The sequence below is a fragment of the Mus caroli genome, unplaced genomic scaffold, assembly GCF_978045245.1.
Source record: "Mus caroli unplaced genomic scaffold, Mus_caroli_1 scaffold_2, whole genome shotgun sequence".
Classification (NCBI taxonomy): Eukaryota; Metazoa; Chordata; class Mammalia; order Rodentia; family Muridae; genus Mus; species Mus caroli.
Window position 1 is genome coordinate 89,836,714 of NW_028227257.1, and position 24,495 is coordinate 89,861,208.

Below are 24,495 nucleotides of genomic sequence, written 5' to 3' on the forward strand. Positions count from 1 at the left end.
TCCTTAGTAAAATATGGGACTAATATTTACTGTACTTATTTAAAACTGATAGATCCAACTGATAATAACTAACTTTTAGGGCTATCTTCTCTTCTTCCTTGCTTAATCAACACTTTAAAAACAGCTTAGGTCTGGTTATAGTGCCACATGCCCATACCCCAGCACGGGGGAAGCCCAAGAGTAGGAAATCATAAGCTTGAGAGCAGCTAGAACATAGATCTACCACTCTTTTTTTCTAAGATGCTATCTTCTTATGCTTCCTAGGTTGACCCTGAACTGCTAAAACCAAGAGACTGACTTCTTGCCTAAGCCTCAGTAGCTAAGATTTAGGTGTGTGCTACTGTAATAAGTAGTTTATAACTACATTTTATGAGTTTTAGTTGATAGAGTTAGGAGAACTTTAGTAAACAAAAAAGTCATCCTTATAATGATTGAGCAAGCAAATATTACTGTTTTATTTTATTCATTTATTTATTTACTTTTTAGGGTAAGTAGTAGCTAGTATGGGTTCTGGAACACCTTATTGTGTACAAAGGCGGTATTTATTACACTGTAATTCATCCTGTAGTGTCTGTCTGCCCTGATAAACAATCTTTTCAAGAGTCTAGGTCATTGTTTCTGTGTAACTGAAGCCCACATAATCCCTTCTTAATACTTTTGGACATGGTTGCTTAGACATTTATTTATAAAGGGGTGGGGGTGTAGCACATTATGGGCAATAAATGACTCTGTCCTCCCTTTCCTAGAGACACGATGATCATGCTCTAGGGTGTGCTTGCCCGTAGAGACTGTTGAGGATAACTCAGGGTTTACTTACTATAATGTTGTGACTGTTGGCACTGTTCTCGCCCAGAGCCTGGAGAAGCTGGTCAATAGAAGAGTATGGGAGCCATACCATCGGGGCTGTTGCTGACAGTGGAAACTGAAAGAAAATGTCTATTGATTAAAATGACATCATTTCTTCTAGGTTGTTGTCTTTGCAGGAAACACTTTAAACTCCACCCCCTTGCCACCATTATGAAATTAGGTGGGGCTGGTGAGATAGCAAAGGCATTTGCCACCTGGAAACTGAATTCAATTCCTGGGCCACATGATTCATATGCATCTACCTCAATTCCGAAGTACTGATGTCCTTTTCCTAATACAGCATCTACATATTCAGAGACCAAATCCACAGCTTCTTCTAAAAGGTCATAGTTCAGGTAAAGACGAAGCAACTCGGCAGCATCAACCTTCTGTAAAGACAACAATTATAAGCATGTCTACCCCAACTGGAAATAGAACCTAGCAGTGCTGCATTCAGAATGTTTTAGAAATTATCCAAGAAACCAAGTCCACAAACAACCTAAATGTATTACCAAAACATATGCTGATTGTTTCTATACAGCAACAAATTAATCAGGTTTTCCTATTAACTTTTCCAATACAATTGTATTTCAACTTACACAGTACACATCTAGGCAGGCAGGGCTACACAGTCCTGCCTCAGACCAACTAACCAATTTAAAAAAGGTTCTTAGTGTGAGGGAGCACCTCAGGGTAAGATCTGTAAATTCCCAAGAGCCCAGTTACCTCCAGGCACACTGTAATATTGTCTGTTAAGTGGCTTTTCTTTTCTATTTTGTGATCTGAGACATGTTTTAACTTGTTCCTATTTCAATTGTACATCAGTAATGTCAACATGTTTTCTCAGGAACGTGGTGCACTGAAGTGGAGGATGTATGCATTAACTCTCAGAAATAATGAAATGCAAAGTACCACCCGCTTTAAATCTGTATGCAGCGCAAGGAGTGTAATGGTTTGCATATGCTTGGCTCAGGGAGTGGCACTATTCGGAGGTGTGGCTCTGTTGGAGTAGGTGTGTCACTGTGGGTATGAGCTTTAAGACCCTCATCCTAGCTGCCTGGAAGTCAATCTTCTCCTGTTTGCCTTCGGAACAAGATGTAGACCTTTCAGCTCCTCCTGCCCCAATTGGGGCTGGCTTACAGGTTCAGAGGTTCAGTCCGTTATCATCAAGGTGGGAGCATGGTAGCATCCAGGCCTGGTTTACATAGTAAATTCAAGTCCAGCCTAGTTTACAGTGAGTTTTAGGTTAGTCAGGGCTACAGTGACACCCTGTCTCAACAAACAGACAGAACAACTCCCCCGTAAACAAACAAAACAACAAAAACAGAAGGTTGTCAAAATGTGGAATTCTGTTTCCTGGCCCCAGATAATCTGATTTAAGACCGAGGAATTGACATTTTAAAGAAGCTACTGAGCCGGGCGTGGTGGCACATGCCTTTAATCCCAGCACTCGGGAGGCAGAGGCAGGCGGATTTCTGAGTTCGAGGCCAGCCTGGTCTACAGAGTGAGTTCCAGGACAGCCAGAGCTATATAGAGAAACCCTGTCTCAAAACAAACAAACAAACAAACAAACAAACAAACAAACAAGCAAACAGACACACAAGAAGCTACCATTCAATATAGCCCACATGTGAGTCACATGTTGGAAGTTTGACCCCCAGTGTAGTAGCAATGGAAGAGGAAGGAACCTTTGAGAAGTGGGACCCAGTGGGGGGATGTGTAGGTCAAGGAGGGTCTGTCCACTGTGAAGAGATTAAGATGGTTCTCAGGAGAGTGAGCAGGTATGAATGACAGTGGAGGTTGAATTGCCTCTGCCTTCCTGGACCATATTATGCTGTGTACAGTCTCACCACACTGCAATACACTATGATATAGCAGCACAGACAGTTTTTACTGGAGGTCAAAATAATGAGCCAAGTGTTCTTGAAACATTTCGCTTATAAAACTGTGAGCAAAGTAAACCTCTTTCTCTAAAAAGCTAACCTGCCCAGGTACCTCTTCATGGGAACAGACAACAGACTAATAGATAAACCTCCCAGTCAAAGATAAACTGTTGTATTATCTGGGAAACATTCTACCCACTGTTGTTAAGTTTTTAACAATGATAGTAGATACTGTTGCATGAAATATACTCATTATTCTAATTATGAGCTCACTATACAATGATAAGTCCCCAGTACTATACGTGGAATTTAAGATAAATTGTTTCAGTCCTGTTAGAGATGATTGAGAATCAAATCATTTAAGCCAGTGAATTCTCCTTTGTCTTCCACTTCTCTTGATAGTATCTCATTTAGCCTAGGCTGGCCCTGAACTCACTTAGGCTGGCTTTGAAGTTCTTTTGATCCTCTTGTCTCTGCCTCCCAACTACTGCCAAAATGACTTGTAAACCAGTACACTTCCCAAATTATTACCCCACCTCAATACCACGTACCTTGTAACTGTTTATAAGCCAATTAGGCAGAGGAACTCCATGAGACAACAACTTGTTAATCACGCAATGATGATACAAGTTATTCTGGACTTTGTATCTTTCCAAGTAAGTTGACAATAGCCTCCATGCTTCATCTGTAGCACTTGGAAAAAGTAAAAAGGACAAAGGAGTTCAGATTCCTATTCTACTAGTTAATTAGGAACTAATTAGTTAATGAATTGGGTAGACAAGGCTGCTCTTAAGACTCTCCAGAGTGCTGTGATCATAGGTGTTAGCAAACATACCAAAGCTTATTTTTTATCTATCCTCTCTCTCTCTCTCTCTCTCTCTCTCTCTCTCTCTCTCTCTCTCTCTCTCTCTCTCTCTCTCTCTCTCTCTCTGCATCTTGTGTGTGTAGGCTCATTTGGCATAGTATCCATCTAGAAATTACAGAACACCTTTGGGAGTTGACTCTCTTTCCCACCATGTACCAGGGTATCAAATTAGAGTCCTTCACAAAAGGTGCGCATGCTCTTAGCTGCTGAGTCATCTCTCCAGCTAACAACTGAATTGATAATATAACTAAATGGTAACTAGAAACTAGATGAGCTACTAAAAACATTTAAAAAATAAATCCAATAAGATTTACTTTTCTCCTATTTAATTCCTCAGTTTTAGGAGTTGAAAGAAAAGAGGAATTGGCTTATATTATCCCCAAAATTGACCAAGCAATACATTCATGTAGAAATCAATTAAAACATTTTCCTTTGTATATGAATACTTGTCTGCACGTATTTATATGTACCATGTGTGTTCCTGGTACCCATGAAGGCCAAAAGAAGGTATTGGCTCCTCCTTGGATCTGTAGTTATGAGCCACTATATAGATGTTGCAAACCAAATCAGGTTCTCTGCAAGAGCATCAAGTATTTATAACTGCTGAGCCTGTTCAAAGTCCAGTCTGTCATGTAGAAAGTTTGATGTTCTAATTTCAGTATTTAAAACTAGTAACAGAGAACTCCTGCTGAGGCAGATAGGTGGCAATGCTTCTATTACAGCAGTTAGTAGGTGGAGATCAAGGCCAACCTGCCCACTGAATCTGTCTCAAAAAAACCAAACCAACCCACTGGTTCAGAGGATCTCTCAGCAGGCACAGGTGCTTGCCAACAAACCTGACAATCTGAGTTTTGACTCCTGGGATCTACATGGTGGAAGAGAGAACTGACTTCTCCAAGTTGTCTCCTGACCTGCAGACATGTTCACTCTCCAAATAAATGCAATAAAAATTTAAACAAAAACAAGTCCCAAACTGTAATAGCCAATGTGAGATGGCTCAGTGGGTAAAGGGCATTTGCTGAGTGAGTCCAGAGACCTGAGTTAGGTCTGGGAACCCAGGTCAAGGCAGTAGGAGGAAACTAACTGGAAACTTCTTCTCAGACCCCACATGGAGCACCAGTAATAAAGAGGAAAACTCTGTGGCTTGAAATGGTCCTTCCAAGTTAATATGCTAGACACTTTTTTGGGGGGGGGGTGGATGGAGGGGAGAAGGGGGTGTTGTCTTGGTTTCTTGGACTTCGATTTGTAGACCAGGACTCACAGAGATCACCTACCTCTGCCTCCTGAGTGCTGGGTTTAAAGGTATGCCCACCACTGGCTAGAAACATTTTTAAAACAAAATTTATCTTTAATTATATGTATGTATGTTATGCATGTATATATACATGTCTGTATATATCTGCAGAGGTCAGTCAGAATAGGGTGTCAGATCCCTAGAGTTGCAGTTACAGGCAGTTGTGAGCCAGCCAACATGGGTGGTGGGAACTACCTGAACCATCTTTCCAGCCCATCAGATGGTAAACTCTATCCCTGGTGTAAAAACTTTGAGAAGTGTGGTATGGTAAGAGATCCCATCTCATAGACACATCAGTATCCCCACTCAAGAAGTGAATTAGCCATGATGGATGGTAATGTGATTGTTCCTTTTTCTACCTACCATCTTCTGCTACTCAACGACAGCAAGAAGGTCCTTGTAGATCCTGATGTTGAAGTTCTAGCTTTCACAATGTGAGGCAAATAAGGTTCTACTGTTTATAAATTATACAAGCTTAGAAATGATGTAACCTAAGTAGAAAGTATTTAAACAAGAACTTTCAGTTTCTAAAGTACTATCATTTTCATTGCTAAGCTGCGTAAAATGGTGGTAAATGCATTTCATAAAAGGTATTTTACTGGAATTAGGTTTCAGAAAATTCAGAAACAGTCTATTCACACTATCCCAAGCAAAGTAAGTTCATGAAGGCTGTCAGAACAAACTGAGGTCAATGCATGGCTGGAGTCTCAGCCTAATGGGCAGCAATCACACTTGAACTGAGTCAATAAATAAGTTTGTCTTTAAGGATCTCTTGCATTTTTTATTTTTAGATTCAACTGTTTTTTGTTATGTTTTAATTTTTTTGTGTTTTACCTTTGGGTGTTATCTACACATCACAGCTATGCAATACCTAGAAGATGACACTGACCCCCTGGAACTAGGGTTAGTGAGCAATCACGTGGGTGTGGAAATTGCACCCTAAAACACTGAGTCAGCTCTTCAGACCCATGGTTGTGTGTGTGTGCTTGTTTTCCCTTTGAGAAATGGCCTTATTATGTTGACCAGGCTAGCCTTAATTTTGTGGGTGTAAGTGATATTCTTTTTTTTTTTTTTTTTTGAGACAGGGTTTCTCTGTGTAGCCCTGGCTGTCCTGGAATTCATTCTGTAGACTCGAACTAAGGAATCTGCCTGCCTCTGCTCCCAAGTGCTGGGGTTAAAGGCGTGCGCCACCACTGCACGGCTCATTTAATTAATTTAAAAATTATGTGTCTACATGTGTGTTTGTGCACATGTGACTGCAGGCACCAACAGGGTCCAGAAGAAGGCTCTGACCCACTGGAGCTCCAGGTACCACACTTGTGAGCTGGGTGTGGATGCTGGGAACCAAATCTGAATCCCCTGCAAGAGCAATATGCACTCTTTCAAAATTTTTTTTTTTTTTAAAGACAGTGTCTCACTATATAGCTCTGGCTGTCCTAGAACTTACTCTGTAGACTAGGCTGGCCTCTGCCTCTGGAATGCTGGTACTAAAGCTGTGCACCACAATGATGGTTGTAACATGTACTCTTAACCACTGAGCCAGCTCTCCAACCCCAACTTTCATAAAAACTTAGCAGAGGGCTGGATATCTCAGTGGTTAAAAATACCTGCTGCTTTTCTGTAAGACCCAATTTGGTTCCCAGCATCAATATCAGGTGGCTTACAACTTCCTATAACTTACATACAAACACATATACCACATAAAGAAAAAAATTAAAAATCTTAAAAAACAAAACAAAAACAAAGAAAAACCAACAACAAAAATCTCATAAGGCAAGTTTGACACTGCATGCCTGTAAACAATCTCATTGCTCAGGAGGGTGAGACAGGGGAATTGAGAATTTGAGAACAGTGAGGACTACATAGTGAAATCATAGTTCAAAATAATGAGAAACCTCAAATTACCCTCTTCCTTCTCAAAAAAGCAGCAGGAAATAAAAGTATGGTCAGATAAAGCACTATTCACAGGGCAGGGAAGATGGTCCAGCAGTTAGGAGCACTGTGGCTCTTGCAGAGAACCTGGCTTTAGCTCCCAGCACTCCCATGGCTCACAGCCATCCAAAAGTCCAGTTTTGATCTCCCCGGTCATCAATGGTTCACATACATTTAGGCAATAGATCCACACACATAAATCTTTTTTTAAAGTTATCCATTCAGGAAACAAGTGCGACAGCTTTGCTGAAGGTAAATCTACTTAGGCCTAAAGAACCCCTTGGGCGAGCTATACCTGGACTCCTTGGTGGTGATGACAGACGACAGCTGATTGGTTGCTAGCCAGGACCACGCTTCTCCTTGTGCTGCTTCTCCTCCAAACTGCAACTTAATGCACCTGCAATGAAAATGGCCCCACACCAGTAACCAAATGCTGCAGTGAGCCGCTTTATTTTGCTATTACAACTGTGTCAATAAACTAAAATATAAAGTTTGAAAATTATTTTAATTATTATGGGTGTTTTGCCTCATATGTCTGTGTACCGTTTGCATGCCTGGTATCTGTGGAGGTCAAGTAGCCAATATTCTTAGCTATTAAGCTACCTCTCCAGCCCCCCAACCCCCATTACAATGTTTCAAAAATATTTTCATTCATGAAGCACATTACCAATAGCTATAACTTAAATAAAAAGTTGCCTGTACCATCAGCCCTTAAAAGGCTAGAGTAGCAGGACTTTTATGCCAGCCTGGGTTATATGGAGAAAAACCTTATCTCAAAAAAAAAAAAAAATTGCTAGGAACAGAATCTACAAAGGACGTACACCTGTCAGGTAAGTGTACCCTGTAAGTGCTAATTATTTCACTTTTAGGGACAATACTCAGCAGTAGAAGTGCCCGCTATGCAAGTGAAGAGCACAAGTTTGTTCCCCAGTAGCCAAATAAAAAGCTGGGCATAGTGACATGCCAGTAACTCTGGTGTTGAGAAGCTAAAGAAAAGGAGAGCGCCTAAGCTCGCAGGCCCATCAGCCCAGTCTAATGGACAAGCCCCAGGCCCTGGTGAGAGATTATGTGTCAAAGCCCAAGGTGGACAGTATCCAAGGAAGGTGTCTTCTAGCACACACATGAACACACAAGAAAGAGGAAATGAGAAAGGAATAATTTTCTTTCTTTTTTTTGAAAAAAATTTATTTTATGTATATACGAGTACACTGTCAATGTCACTATCTTCAGACACACCAGAAGAGGGCATTAGATACAATTACAGATGGTTGTGAGCCACCAAGTGGGTGGGAATTGAACTCATGACCTTCAGAAGATAAGCCAGTGCTCTTAACCACTGAACCATTTCTCCAGGCCCCAAAAGGAATAATTTTCAAAAAGACTCCAAGAGCCGTAGGACTGAAAACATCACATGCTTCATCTATAATGAACACCATCAATTATCTAATCCAGCGTCGTCTTAAGACAAAGATTTTTTTTTCCAGACAGGGTTTCTCTGTATAGCCCTGGCCTCGAACTCAGAAATCCACTTGTCTCTGCCTCCCAGGTGCTGAGATTAAAGGCGTTGTGCCATCACTGCTCAGCGATTTTTTTTTTTTATTAATACATGGTCTTAACATAGCTAAGACTGGCCTCAATTTTCCTGTCTTTACCTCTCAAGTGCTGGTACTGGAGCTCCACCTCTCCTAGTAAAGTTTTTTTTTTTTTTAAATCAAATAAAACTATAAGCTATCAAAAGATTTTTAAAAAGTCTTGCAAAAACCAAACAGAGCATCTCTTTATAATAGTTGAGCAGCTTCTGATAACTGTGTCACATTAAAGAATATGACAGCATCTCCACATTAGAAAACTAAGGCTATTGGGGCTGGAGAGATGGGTTAGCAGGTAAGAGCACTGACTGGTGTTCAGAGGCCCTGAGTTCAATTCCTGGCAACCACATGGTAGCCTATAGCCATCTGTAATGGGATCTGATGCCCTCTTCTGCTGTGTCTGAAGAGAGCAACAGTGTATATATATTCACATAAATGAAATAAATAAATCTTAAAAAAAAAAGAGAAAAAAAAAGGAAAAAAATTAAGGCTATTAAAATGTAACTTTTACTTACTTGAAAGCAAGCCCTTCAAAGACTGGTGTTAATGGAAGCGAAAAAGTCTGACAGAGTGATATGGCAGTATCAAAGAGGCCAGCCTGAACCAGGAGTGCGCTCATCTCCTTTGCTGATGAACTTCCTGTGGAAATGGGATATGGCTACTTAGTGCACCTAAGGGCATACATATATAAGCAAGACCAAACGCTTTGATAGTTAACAAGTATCCCTGCCTTAGACCCACCTATCCCATTACCCCACTGCCTGGTCCCGCATCACTGGTCAGGTCGGTTAGTAGTCAAGTTCCTACCTGCAATGGCAATCACTGACGGATCATGCCGAGCCAACGTGAGGCGAATGCGAGCTAAAGAATATTCTTTCTCTAGATCTTCCAATTCCAGAATTTCAATTTGCCGATTGGCTGGAAAACAAATAAATTTTATTATCCAAAGATATTAGATGTGTCTATTAGATGAACTTGTCAATTTCAAGGGCGACATTAAATAGCATTCCACTTTTGGGGAATGAGGGTGGGACAAAGGCTCTCAGTTTAATTTTCCAAGTTATAGAGGAAGAAATGAAGAAAAAAGGAATCAGTAAAAATTAAGCAATGTCTCATTCATTCATTCATTCATTCATTCATTCATTCATGTGTGTGTGTGTATATATATATGTGTGTGTGTGTATGTATGTATGTTATGTATATATACATACACACACATAGCTGACTCAAGCAAAGGAGTAGAATCAAAACCTGCAGTTGGGGAGTGCTTAGTGTTTCAAACATGTAACTTAATTTAGCTCTTACAACTGCTTAAGCGAGAGGTGCAGAAATAAATCTGGAGTCCCAGGTCTCTGTGAAACACCATCATCCCCTGGTCATAAGGATCCTATGAAGATGTTCGGCACTGAGTTGACCTGAACACAGTATGCAACACACTTTTGCTTTCTAGCCTCCTCCCCACACTGCCCCACCCCCAACCCCCAGGTCTCAGTACACAGCCCACATTAGCCTAGAACGCAGAGACACACTCATCTCTGGCCTGGAGGGCTGGGATTAAAGGCATGTGTTAAATGCACTTGGCTGTATTAAAGATCACCTACTGGGCAAGCCTAGCTGGCCAGAGAGCTCTCAGGGTCTTTCTGTGTCTTCTTTAGATCTAGGTTACAGAAGCACAGCATATGCCTGGCTTCTTCTGTGGGTGCTAGGGACCTGAACTCAGGTCCTCCTGCGCGCAGGGCAGGCACTTTACCACTCAACTGTTTCCTAAACACAAAGACACGCTTCCTAAAGTAATGTTCATTTCTTTTATGACAGTATAGTATTTTCAAAGACCTCTTAAGATAATCTTTAGGAGATTACACGTTGAAACTAAAGTAAAATGAAGTAATTTTACCATAGGTAATGACTATGTGTGATATTTGTAATATTATATATAAGTAATATTACCATCTGTTCTATATTACATACAATCACTGTAACATTTCACATAGACAGCACACACACACACACACACACACACACACACACACACACACAGACACAGACACACACAGACACACGACCTTAATCCATGCCTACTGAACTATAACAATGGCTACTATCCAGAAATCAGAAATCCTGGGCTCACTTGGGGCAGCTGTGCACTCGCCATCATGATTCCGCTTAGGAGATGCTCCAGGGCGATCAGACTGAAAAACAAAAACCAGTGACTTAACTCTTAAAACATGATCTCATTTTTATAGTATTAACTGTGATTAGAGCATTTATGTTTAAATTATCCACAGAATGTTTGATACCTGGCAAGGATTTATTTTTATTTCAGTTGGCATAAAACTCTTTTACAGGGGTTCTATAACCATAACACAACAAAATGGAGCTGTTTGTCAAGAGGAGTCATTTGCTTACATGTTATTTAAAACAAAGTTATAATTTGACCTGTATATAAGTCACATCCTTTCCATTGGCTCCATAGTTCTATCATTCACTGGTAACCTTGGGCAATAGCTTAGTAAATTCTGACACTATAAAACACAAAAAACTATCATCAGGATAGGAAAAACTGTGTCTGACTTCTCTAACACAATTAAAAAGGACTAAAATTAAAAGCAGGTATTATTTACTAAGCACTTTTTTTGAGACAGGGTCTCATGTACCAGGGTAGCCTTAAATTCACTCTGTGGCTGAGGTTGGCCTATCCATCCTACTCCCCCCTTGGCTTCAGTTCCTGAGTGCTGGGATTATAGGTATGCACCACCACCACTACCCGCATCCTCAGTAGACTCTTTAAATAAATGAAGCAAAATGAGATAATAACAGTTGAAAGGACAAAAACCCTAATAATGAAAAAATCCTCCAAAGAAAAGTTTTCATACCACTGCCCCAGAGGCTGGCTGTACGATCCACGCATACTCTGGACGAATAAGCCGTAAACAATTAATAGCGGCCAGGTAACAGTTGCCTTGCTTCTCAAGTCCCCGAAGAGTTCGAACCTCTCTGCCAAGACGCATACCATATTCAAACATCACTGTACCAGCTATGAGGCAAGAGTAAATTAGACAAAAAAAAAAGTTTATTTACAGATACAAACAGAATCTATTACACACGAAGCACTAACTCCTGAAGCAAAATTGAGTATAACTTAAAATCACACGTAAAAACTGATGAGAATATGGAGTATACCCTGTGGCAAGCACCTTTTGGGGGAATGTAAAAAGTACAGAAGCTAAGAGTGTTGGCCTTGAATTCATTTTGTAGCTAAAGATGACTGTGAGTTCTTAATTCTGATTTACCCCCAAGCAGTGTATTATAAGCAAGCACCACTGTGTCTAGCTATTTATTCTCCTGTCTCTCTGTATATTTGTGTGTATATAAAGGCCAGAGGACAAATGTGGGTGGTGGTGTTCAGGATCTATGTACTTTGTTTTTAAGGCAGGATCTCTTGATTGTCTAGAGCACACAGTTAGGCTAAGCTAGCCGGCCATGGCCCAGATATCAAGACCTCACACCTGCTCACTGAGCACTCTCCTGGCTGTGCTGCTGCCCTCACTCTACATCTTGCTTTGGAAAACAGGCCAAGATGAGGTTACAATGCAGCATTATTCACTACATCCAAAATGCAGAAGGAATCCATGTACCCACTGATGGATGGGTAAGAAAAACGTGATATAATAATACACGTATGACATTTGCAGGGGTTGTACTGGTGCCGACAATCAAATCCAGAACCTCGGGGGCTGGAGAGATGACCCAGTAGTTAAGAGCACTGACTGCTCTTCCAGAGGACCTGGGTTCAATTTCTAGCACCCATATGGCAGCTCACAACTGTCTGTAACTCCAAGATCCAATACTCTTACATAGGTATGCATGTAGGCAAAATACCAATGCACATAAAATTAAAAAAAAATTCCAGTTCTCTACCACTGCACCATATAATTCAATCTTAAAAAAGGAAATAAAAAGGAAATTCTAACACATGCAACTATATGGACGGATCCTAAAGTCAAGCTAACTGAAATAAGTCAGTTCCAAAGACAAGCACTGCAGATCAGTAGCCAAATTCAGAGAAGGCAGCCAGAAGAGCGTTTGCTGGGGATGGGCTCCGGAAGAACGGGGCATGGAACTTCAGTTTGTAGGAGGAAAGGTCTTGGAGAGCGATCATAAAACTCTTGGAATGTCCCTGAGCAGCTCACTTAAAAACAGTTAAAATACAGGGGGAAAAGAAGGCTACAAGTAGCTCAGATGTAGAGCCTTTGCCTAATGCCTGGGGCTCCAAGTCTGACCTCCAGTGTAAAAAAGAAAACAAAGACAAAAACAATAGTGAAACCCTCCAAAACGGGGCTAGGAGATAGCTCTGTGAATACAGGCACTTATCGCCAAACCTGCCAACCTCCTGAGGCAGGAGGATCATGAGTTGGAGACCAGGCTAAGGCATACTTTAAGATCCCGTCTTAAAAAACAAAATCAAAATTTCCTGTTTTTTTCTTCAGATTTTATTTTATCAGTTTTAATTATGTGTATAAGAAGGAAGGAGGTGTGTGTCACATGTGTGCAAGTGCCCACAGAGAACATCAAATCCTTGAAGCTGGCAATTGTGAGCTATCTGATGTAGAGTGGCACCCAAACTCGAGTCCTAAGTCACAGAAATGTAAGGTCTCAGTTGCTGAGCCATTTCTCCAGGCTGATAAAATGCACATGGCATAAAACTGACCATTTAGTGTTTGTTTGTTTGTTTGTTTGTTACTTGTTAAATTAAAAGTGTATGGCCATTTGTCTATATGTCTGTCTGTCACCTAGTGTTCTGTGCATTCAGTACCTGAACTCCAGTCCTCATCATCATACAGCAAGTACTCTTAACTACTGAGCTCGTTTTACTTTTATTTTTGTTCGTCTAAGAGAATGTTGCCAACATGGTGGCACAAGCCTTTTATACCAGCACTCGGGAGGAAGATCTCTGAGCTTGAGGCCAGCATGGGCTACCTAGTGAATTCAGAGACTGCCAGAGTTAGTGAGACCTTGTCTCAAGAAAAGAGAAGGTCACTTGCAGGCATGATACCTGTAGTGCACTTTTTTTTATTCTGTTTTGTTTTTCTGAGATAGGGTTTTTCTATGCAGCCCTGGCTGTCCTCAAACTCAGATCTGTCTGCCTCTGACTGCCTCCTGTGCGCTGGAATTAAAGATGTGTGAGCCATCACTGCCTGGCTAAACTGATCCTTTTAAAGAACTTGCATAATGTTGAAGGGATATGGCAATTTAACCATAGAGAAGACTATTATATTCAGGTGACCTAAGTAAATTTAAGAAGTTAAGCGGTTAGGATTTTACTCTAAGAAACAAAATATAAATGGGAGACAGCCAAGGACTCAGAAACTAAAACCAAGGATCACAAAGTACTTCTAGTTGAGAAAGTCAATACTCCCTTTACAGTCAGGCAGAAAATGAAGGACGTTTATTCCAGTACCGGTTTACTGGGAGTCACTTGAGAGCCAATATATATAAACTTTCAATGTTAATTGAAATATACATACATACATATATATATAAAATCTTACATATAATTAAAGCACATGTCCTATACAGAACGTCTCTGGAAATAGGGTTAACCTGACAAAGCTGCTTTTACCACCAAGGTTCTGGTTCAGCTGCTCACCTTTTCGGTAATTGTGGCGGTAAATGTGAAACGCATAAAGAAGTTCATAGTAATTGTGAGTCATAAGGTCCACAGCTCTAGCACGTGATTCAATTATTCCTACAACCTAACAAAAGATGAGCAATCAGATGTTGAAGTTAGTAGCAATCATGGCAGCCAAAAGACTTGTTACTAAATAAAAGTGGACAAATTAATTACCTCATTATGCAGATTCACGTAGGGAAACTCTACAAGATCCTGCAGTTGGGAGCGTTCACAAAGAACTACCACCAGCTGTCGCAAACAGTCTAACTGCCTAGAAAGAAAGCAGCAGGTGAGGGTGAACTGTCTTGGTGAGTTACACAGGCCTGGTAAACTGCCTTCTCTAAAACAACTGGGGGAGTACCTGCTGGAGTCCGGAATTTGGGTCAAGGCCTCATATGCTTGGCTATTATGACCCAAGTCCAAATGATGTTTGAAAATGCATGTTCTTAAAGTAGCCTAAATGAAATATCAAAAAAGAGTAACAGAAATTAACAAGCCAAATTTATAACAAATCTTAAGGAAAACAACTGAAAAAAAATTAACTAAATTAATTTTAAATTAGTAAATTAGTTAATTTTTACCTGACTTTTCCAGTCATCACCTGCTTCAGTAATTGCTGATGTAGCAAGCTGAATAACCAGCTCAGGCAATCCAACAACGTCTAGTAGACGTAAAACCTAAAGTTAAGAAATTCCCATTAAAATTCCAGTGACTTGGGGCTGGCGCGATGGCTCAGCAGTAGCACTCCAATGGTCTAAGCTGTTCAGAGAAGATAATTAGGTGAGCCCAGGACAGCAAGTGTTAGGAAGAGCTGGTCAGTGAACAAGCACCACAGGAGGAGGTGCCAGGATGGACAAGATGGTCTGGATAATCGTTATTGTCTTCCAGCTGAGCTGGGCATTATAGTATATGTCTGTAATCCCAGATTGGGAACAAGAATTACACAATGAGTTCAGGCCTGGGCTGCCCCAGATGGTGTATCAAAAACTAATCAACCAGCTAACCAACCAACCAACCTACCCACACACCCACAAGTCAGTGTGAAATCCATTTTGTTTTACAAGAAAATGCTACTAGCAGAAGATGGCCTAGTCAGTCATCATTGGGAAGAGAGGCCCCTTGGTCGTGCAAACTTTATATGCCTCAGTACAGGGGAACACCAGGGCCAAGAAGTAGGAGTGGGTGGATAGGGGAGTGGGGCGGGGAGGGTATGGGGAAATTTTGGGATAGCATTTGAAATGTAAAATAAGAAAATACCTAATTAAAAAAAAAAAAGAAAATGCTACTAGAATGATGACTGGCTCTAGTTAGATTAATTTTGTTTACAAGTGTTAGGTTGAAACAGGCAACATTTAAGAGATGATTCAAACATTCTCTATAGAACATTGGTAAGAACCACTATTATTGAGTAATAGATTATAACAGGGCCTACAGTTGTCCTATTCCACTTATTTATAGATAAAGCCCTACTATACTGTCGGATTGAATGGAACTCCTGCGTTCATGTAACCCTTATGCCTCAGCCTCCCAAGTATTGCGTGAGACCATAGTCATGTGCATTCTTCTTTCCCTATTGACAGATGTGACGACGTAATGAAGAAGTTCTAAGACCCACATATGTCTATGTCCTTATGTTTGCCTCCAGTAAGCTGAGAGGACAAGAATCACTCTGATTATAGAAGGCCTATACGGTATAGAGGTAACTACTACTCTCACCACAACTGGATGAAGACTTACAAATTATCAAGTAAAGAATAACCTGTCCAAGTTCACTTCAGTGTCTTGGGACCCAAATCGTCACACTGAAACCACCACACAGTTTCTAGGATATTTTGGTAATAAAGTAACATTTCTTCATCTATCCCCTTGATCTGGCTTACTTTTATCAAATATTTAGCGATATCACCATATATATATCTTACCATATATGGTATATAGGGAAAGATGTCTAGCTTCTTTCCCACCCAAGAATCAGGGAAGTGACTTTGAAAGAATTAAGCACAATTTTACTACAGGTTGATCACCCTTAATCTAAAATCCACAATACCCGAATTGAAACTTTTTGGATGTGTCAACTTAAGTGGAAAACCCCACACGATCTCATGTGAGGGCCTCAGTCAGAACAGAGGGCGGGGAGATGGCTCACTGGCAAAACCCTTGCTGTACAAGCATGAGGACATGGATTTGGATCCCCAACATCCATGTAAAGGGCAGGGAGGGGTGGCAGCATGTAGAGGTAAGCACAGGAGTGGGAGGCAGAGATAGGTAGATATGGGTGTGTGTGTGTGTGTGTGTGTGTGTGTGTGTGTGTGTATAGCAGCTCCACACCACTTGTAATTCTGGCACCAGAGGAACAGACTCCTTTCTCCAGCCTCTGAGGGCACCCGCACATGTGACAGACACTCACACAGACACAAACACAGAAAACCAAATCTCTAAGTTAAGAAAAGATGGGTGGTGGTGGAGAGATGGCTCAGTGGTCAGGAGCACTTTGTTGCTCTGCAGAGGACCTGACTTTGATTTTTACCAATCATATGGTGGCTCACAAGCATCCTGTATTTTATTCCAGAGGCCCTTTTCTGACTTCCATGCACCAGACACACACTTAGTACATATACATATATGGGAGCAGGGGTGAGGGGTGTGGGGGAGAAAGCCTCATACATAAAAAAATAAAAAAGGGCTCTTAAACAAAAAAAGAAGAAGAAGAAGAAAAGAAAAAGAAAAAAAAAGGAGGGACTGGAAAGATGGCTTAGCACTTCTATGCTGCCTCACAACCACCCAAAATTCTAGTACAGAGGATCTTTCTTCTGACCTCTGCAGGCACCAGGTATGCAGCACATGGTGTACTTATATACATGCAGGCAAAACATTCACAAACACAGAATTTAAAAAATAGAATTAAAAAAAAATTAAAATAATATACAGATGGAAAGATGGAGTGTGATATCAGAAGATCCATGAAGCTGACCTCTGCCTTCCGTGAGTGACTATATCCACACTTATACCACACCCATTACTTTTAGGAGTATTACTACTTGGAAAATAACTTAAAATCTTTCATTAAATAAGTATATCTTTTAATATACATTTATTACTGAAATTGATACAGATACTGAATTTTCTAAAGTAGCTTTAACAAATCTATTGTGATCATCTACATCCTTAAAAATTTATTGTTTCATAGTTATCTTGAAGTGGCACTTCATGGCTCAAGCTTCATTTAAAATCATGTTTTTAAAGTTCCATTGCTTTTTGGTGAGTTATCAGACTTGCTTATAGTATAGTCTGCCACTGTTGTAATGTAGCTGATGAAGTTTTAGATCAAGGGTAGAACTCTCCAAGTTTGTACTTTCACAGTTAATGTATTGTTTTCAACATGGCTCTTTTGTGCTTAAGTGGCATTTATTTCCTCCTAGGGTTCAAACTTAGAGACTCACACACTAGACAAAAGCTCTAATAGTAAGCTATATTCCTACCTTTAAAAAAAAATGAGATAGAATCTCATTATATTTTCTTTTTTGGTTTTTTCGAGACAGGGTTTCTCTGTGTAGCCCTGGCTGTCCTGGAACTCACTCTGTAGACCAGGCTGTCCTCAAACTCAGAAATCCGCCTGCCTCTGCCTCCCAAGTGCTGGGATTAAAGGCGTGCGCCACCACGCCTGGCTCTCATTATATTTTCAAAGCAGGTGTTGGAATGTCTAACCTCAAGTGATTCCCCAACTTAGCCTCTCAAAAGCACCTATGAGTGCATGCTACTAACTCACTGCATGTTGAGTGAATTTAAAACACACACACACACACACACACACACACTAAGTTTTATTTACATGAAGGAAAAAAATGAGTCAATCTAGTTGGTCATGTACCTATAACTCACTGAAGTTCACCCTCACCCCTAGCTGGGATACTTTGACTCTTCCAAGATGCCTATCTAGGACTGAGCCACAAATGGAGCAGTGAAACTTGTGCTATCAGACACAATGGCTTCCTCCACCAGAGAAATACCAAGACAATGTACTTGAGAGGGATGCACTTCTGCACAGAGTGTTTAAGAAGGGTCCAAGCACAACACCGTACCTTATCATAATACTGCAACTTGGGGGTGGACACAATCTCCCCGTCCTCTGATCGGATCAAGCGATCTAAAAATTCTTCTTTGCCCACTTCAGATGCTGCCTGACAGAAACATTCCAGAGCCTGAAGAGATAAATAATAAAACACAAAATAACTTACTAGAGGTTGTGCAAAGGTTGGACATAGTGGGACAGACACACCTTTAACCTCAACAGTTTTGAGACTTGGGCTACATAATGAGACTGTTTCAACAACAACAAAAGTTCACTTCAGTTCTAGTTACTATAAATCAGGATGCATTTACTAGGTAAAATCACTTAAGAAAACCTTTACTACATTCAAATTTTCTGTCAAATCTAAATTTTCTTTGTTTAACTGTTTTAGCTTTTTGGGACAGGGTCATACTCTATATGTGGCCCTGGCCATCTTAGAACTCACTATGTGGACTCGACTGGTCTCTAACTCAGAGATCTGCCTGCCTCTGCCTCCCTGGTTGCCAGGATTAAAGGTGTGCTTAATAATCCCTGGTTGCTAAATTTTGAGGGATTATTTTTTTCTTAAAATTTTCTCATTTAGAAAAAAAATTTTTTTTTTACATTTATTTTGTGCACACGTGTCACAGCATACATACAGAGGTCAGAAAACAACTTTCAGAAAATGATTCTTTCCTTCTGGTGTGTGGGTTTTGGGGACTGAACTCAGGTTTGAAGCAAGTGTTCTTACCACTAAAAAGCCATCTTGTTTGTCCCTATGTCAGTTTTAAAATGCTATTATATATTTAAAGATTTATATTTGCTGTCATGTATGCATATCATAAGTGCGCATCAGGAGGAGATGTCAGGTTCCCTGGAGCTGGAGTTAATACTTATGGTTCTAAGCCACCATGTAGGAATTTAACCCGTGTCCTCTAAAATGGCAACAAGTACTCTTAGCCACTGAAACATTTCTCTAGCATGTTAAACACTATTATTACTGAACAAACATGTACTGCCAGATGTGATGACAAGTCCCAGCACTCAGGAGGTGGAGGTAGGTAAATTTTTGTTGAATTCAAAGGTGGTGTGGTCTACATATTGAGTTAGTTCATGGTCAACTAGGGCTTCATAGTGACCATGTCTCAAAAACCACAATACCAAACAGAAAAAGCAAATGCACTTCCAGTACTCAGGAGGCAGAGGTAGGGAGATGTCTGTGAGTCCAAGGCCAGTCTGGTCCACAGTGAGTTCTAGGCCAGCCAGGGCTACATAGTGGGATCCTTTCGCAAAACAAAATACAGATATGCCCGTAACCCCAATATTTGGGAGACTGAAGTAAGTACCAGGATAGCAAGTTCAAGGCCAGCCTCAAATTCAAATTAAATTTTTAATAAAAAAGGGAGGAATCTTTAGAATTAAACCAGTTCTATCAACACATTGATTGTATATTTTGAAGGAACAAACTCTTATTATTTAATTAGCAAAGGTGGAATTGGTCCAAGGACATAGCTCAGTGGAAATGGAAATGGACTTGTCTAGCAGGCAAGGCTCTAGATATAATCACTAGCATCTCACACTTCTGTGTAAAGTTTAGTAACATGTCTATCTGAGTTTCTGAAAACTTAAAACAATTAATCTTGATGTTTTTGTTTGACACTATTGTAATAAAGTACTACAGCAGCATGTTACCAACTACAGGACATGACCAGTAGGTATATTGTTTGTTCACTAGCTCTATCTTTTTTTCTTTAACTGTAAAAACAGGTGTTCTGCCTATATGTATATGTCTGTGCAACACTTGCCAGAAGGCTTCAGATTCCCTTGGAGCTGCGGTTACACTTGGTTGTGGGTTGTCACATGGAATGGAAATTAAACCTGGATACTGTATTACAACAGCCTGTGCTCTTAACTGCAGAACCATCTACCAGCTACAACTATGTGAATTCAACTTTTAAAAAAATACATTACTAACCATCACTAAGTGGTGGTGGTACATGCCTTTAATCCCAGTATTGGGGAGACAGGAGCAGGTGGATGTCTGGGTTCCAAGCCAGCATGGTCTGTATACAAAAACCCTGTCTCAACCAAACCAAACCAAACCAAACCAAACCAAACCAAACCAAACCAAACCAAACCAAACCACACCACCCAATCGACAAACCAACCAAAAGCACCACTAATTCCTAAAGACATCTGCACAGGGACAGAGGGATTTTAATGTTTTCTTTTTTCTTCTTTGTACTAATTAACAAAGTACAGGTAGTTAGCTAATCCTGATACACATATAATGTCCTTTACTGGTCAGTCTTCTCTAACCTTTGCCAGAAGATTCTGTGCCTCCCACTTCCTAGAGCCTAGACAGACGGAAAGCAGGCGTCTTCCTCACCAGCTTGCTCACCACTCAAATGTACCTTACCTTCTGCACTTCCCCCGTAACTAGGTAACACCGTCCCAGCATAAAGCGACAAGACCCAACATTGACTTGACACCAGGGATGCAGTAGTTGGATATAATCCTAAAAGACATAAGAACAGTCATTTCTAAGCTCTTCAGAGGGAGAAGAGAGTGATCACTACTAGGCTTTATTTCTGAAGTACTCAGAAAAATGAATCCAGTTAGTACATTTTAATATAAACTATGGACCATAAGAAAGCAGAACCAGGGGTAGAGGTGCACCCCTATAATCACAACTAATTCAAATCTGGGATGGGAGGATCACTTGTGGTCAAGAGTTCGAAGCCAGCCTAGGCAACACAGCAAGAAAGGGAGTTCAGACACAGGTGAACACAGATTCTCACATCTAAGCAACTTCCCAGGTTTTGGTGTTCCCAGATTCAGGGTTTTCCCATGTAAATTGTTTGTTTTATTCTAAAGAAAACCTAATGAAAATTTAAAGGTTTTCTTTTTGAATCTGAAGACAAGTTTACTAGAGTCTAAGCAGTCAGTTGCTTAGAGAAAGAAGCTGGAAGAACAGAGAGAGAGAAAGCCATGCTGTTTGAGTGAAGCTGGCATGGAGGCCAGCTACACAACAAGGGAAGCTTTGGAGAAAGTGTGGTGATACCCACTCTCAAACAGTAGAGAAGACATGGTTGTTCTGAGTAGTTCTGAGAAGTGAGACTTAGGCTGCATGGCTGTGGCTCTGTGAGCTACTGTTAAGAAGGTATGATTTAAAAACAAAATGACCAGAGAGAGAAAGATGACTTGGTGATTTAGAGCACTTGTTCTTGTAGAGAACCTGTGTTTACTTCCAAGCATCTACATGGTAGACCACAACTCCAGTTTAGGGGATTCAATCCCTTCTTCTGGTCTCCATGGGCATCTGGCAAGCACATGGCACAGAGATATATACATGCAGAGATGTAGGGGATGTAGAGGGTATGCAAGGCCTGTGCATTCAGATAAGCACTAGAGAAGCCAGGGAAGTTAAACACAAAGCTTATCTTTACAATTGAATGAGGTGCTTAGCTGTTCTTCCAAGAATGCTGGGAATGGATATAGTTTTATAACTGGTGATCCTTTTCTGTCTGATGAACCAGGCTTGGCTTGTATCTCACAGACTTAACCTTTTACTTATCCCAAGTCCTTACCCCTTAAAACGCTGAACATTACTTTTAGGCCACAAAATCCTTGTAAGAGACGTCATTTGTATGTTACAAGAGTCTAAGTGATTCTAAGTTATCTCAGGGTTGGACCAAATCCTGACCCCCAGAGGGATTATGTTTGCCTCAGTCATTCTCCCTAGAGACTAGGGACATAGCTCAGCAGCAGTTTCTCTTTTCTATTTGCTTTTTTGAGACAAGGTCTCACTTCGGAGCTCTGTCTGGCCTGCAACTCACTATACAGATCAGGCTGGTCTCAGACTCACAGAGTCTGCCTCTGCAGTTTTTTTTTTTTTTTTTTTTTACACTGAGTTCAATAATCAGGACTTCAGAGAGCAAGAGCGAGAGGAAAGAGAGAGAGAGAGAGGAGAGAAGAGAATGAATATTATTCTACTGGGTGCATGCATGTCTTAGCATAATCAAGTTTAATTTTTCATAGTTGTTGCTATCAGTCCAATTAAAATATAGTTAACAGTAACATAAGTAAATAATCCATCAATGATCTTCTTTATAAGAATGGTAAGAAATGTTCAACAAAACTCACCTGCAATTGTACATACTGGCAATTTCCCATCAAACATTCTAGAAAGAGACAACCAGGGTTGCTAGGCCACCTAGTTACTATATTAAGGAATTTTGCTTTTTCCCTGTCTTTTTTAATGGGTATCAAACTCAGAAGAGTCACTGAAACAGTTTAATGAAAAACAAGTAAAAGTGGGCTGGAGAGTTGGCTCAGAGCTTAGCAATACTTGCTGCTCTTCCAGAGGACCTGGGTTCAGTCTCCAGCACCTACAGTCAGGTAACTCCAGTTCCAGAGGACCCAATACCCTCTCTGGCATTCATGGGCACTGCAAGTTGGGTGTAAACACATACACAGACAAACACCCATATACATAAAATAAAACTAAAAACATTAAACAAACAAACAAACCAAAAATAAATCAAGCAAACAGGAAAAGCCCTGGGGCTTAGTCTACATTGTGTTAGTTGTGAAAACTTTAAGATTTGAGTTTGATCCTTAGAACTCAGTGAAGGGGAAAAAAGAAGAGAGTCAGGTGTGATGGCCCATGCTTTCAATCATAGCACTTGACAGACAGAGGCTGGTAGATTTACATGAGTTCATGTCCATCATGGTCTACAGAGTGAGTTCCAGGCCAGCCAGGGCTACATAGTGAGACCCTGTCTCAAACAATTACAAAAAAAGGGGTATCTTAAAATAAATACTGTCCTCTTTTGTTTTTGAATGCAACTCCTCCGTGTATAGAATGTGTATGTGAGAAAGGGCCGTTGCCCTCAGAGGCCAGAAAAGGAAGTCGGATCCTCTGAAGATGGAGTTACTGGCATTTTAGAGCTGCATACATGGCTGCTGGGAGCTGAACTCAGGTTCTCAGGTACATGCTCTTAACCACTGAGCCATCTCTCCCCACCTCATTTTAAAAATGTTTCAATGTTCCTTCAGGGTCTTCTGATGTAGCTGATAGCTATGTGTTAACACACTTGTCTAGTTGTGCTGCCCTGAGCTTGATCTCCAGCACCAAGAAAGAAAATAAACTCCATTACAAGGCAAGAATAAAGGCTTTATGAACAATTTAAACAAAATTGGCACCTGGCTTTCAAGCAAAAGGATACAAAAGCTGCAACAAATAACCAGTAACTGCAGTAATCATTTCAGGCCAATTCAATCCAGTTTGGCTTAGAGGGGCTTTGGGTTGAGAGAAGAGATGAGATATAATTTGTTTTCTTGCAACTTCTTGGAAGAATAACTCCATAATTGTCTGAGGGCTAGATACTTAAAAGAAACACAACGCATCATGGGCACAGCAGTGAAAGCAGTCTGCAAATGTCAGTCTATACATAGCAAATCACTCACCATCTCACTATAGTTAAGCAATTTACATAGAAACCTTTTACAGTAGTCCTAAGATTCCACCTTCTAGCTCAAACAAATTCCCTATATAATTCTGAAGCATGAATGAGACTGCCTTAAAGACTGAGATAAGAGTATGAAAGCCACTTAGTAAAGTTAGAACTTAGTAAAATTTTAAAATGACTTTGTTGAATTAATTACTGGAGTATCAAAAACCAATGGACAAACGAGCAATGTAAGAAACACTGAACACAAGACTCTGACTCTCAGGAAGGCTTCTCAGGGTGGATTTCTATACTCTTCGTAACTGTGCTCATTTGTGTTACATATACACCTATGACACCCTTCATTTATGCCTGATCTGGGACATCTTCCCAAATGACCTGCCACAACCACGGGTCTCAGGCCACAGGTTGCTCATGGCACAAAAGCAAAGAGCAAGGCCATTCATTTCTACAACAAAGGTGACAAAAGAACATTTAATAAATACCCAATAACCCCCCAAATTAAACCCCTACTCCTTACCCAATTTATTTGCCATTAAGGCACCAGAATCAGTTAGTTCCAGTACTGACAAATGTTGTAGATTAGACTCCCTATGAAAAAAAGAGAAAACATACTCTATGTTAAATATTATATTTCTAAATTTATTTTATATTGTTGATTTAATTACTATAATCATATAAGAATTCCACTGAAAGCTTAAAACAGTCAGAAAACAGGATTCAGGATTTAGATTGTTGTCTATCACATTGCTCAAGGACTGTTCAAAGTCACTTGTGTGCCAGAGCTCACTGACTACTGATAGTACTGTCAACTTTACAGAAACTAGAATCAACCAGGAAGCAACCATTCAGGCATACTGGTGAGGAAACAGCTAGATTAAGGTTGTCTCCAA

The 24,495-nt window shown here is 40.4% G+C and overlaps 1 protein-coding gene across 2 annotated transcripts in view; it reads right to left on the reverse strand.

The window, feature by feature from the left end:
• The window catches only part of Nup160 (nucleoporin 160), a 63,083-nt gene that overhangs the window by 2,541 nt on the left and 36,047 nt on the right, over window positions 1–24,495 (reverse strand). For both annotated transcript variants that reach the window (XM_021183053.2, XM_085834709.1), the window contains 17 exons: window positions 24,123–24,193; window positions 23,360–23,519; window positions 22,275–22,344; window positions 20,548–20,646; window positions 18,160–18,279; window positions 14,662–14,757; window positions 14,442–14,536; window positions 14,255–14,351; window positions 14,057–14,162; window positions 11,283–11,443; window positions 10,538–10,598; window positions 9,217–9,327; window positions 8,925–9,048; window positions 7,116–7,217; window positions 3,281–3,422; window positions 1,110–1,235; window positions 818–922 (listed from right to left, as the gene is read on the reverse strand). In XM_021183053.2, the coding sequence (XP_021038712.1) occupies window positions 818–922; window positions 1,110–1,235; window positions 3,281–3,422; window positions 7,116–7,217; window positions 8,925–9,048; window positions 9,217–9,327; window positions 10,538–10,598; window positions 11,283–11,443; window positions 14,057–14,162; window positions 14,255–14,351; window positions 14,442–14,536; window positions 14,662–14,757; window positions 18,160–18,279; window positions 20,548–20,646; window positions 22,275–22,344; window positions 23,360–23,519; window positions 24,123–24,193 (1,846 nt within the window). The remainder of the gene's footprint in view (window positions 1–817; window positions 923–1,109; window positions 1,236–3,280; window positions 3,423–7,115; window positions 7,218–8,924; window positions 9,049–9,216; window positions 9,328–10,537; window positions 10,599–11,282; window positions 11,444–14,056; window positions 14,163–14,254; window positions 14,352–14,441; window positions 14,537–14,661; window positions 14,758–18,159; window positions 18,280–20,547; window positions 20,647–22,274; window positions 22,345–23,359; window positions 23,520–24,122; window positions 24,194–24,495) is intronic.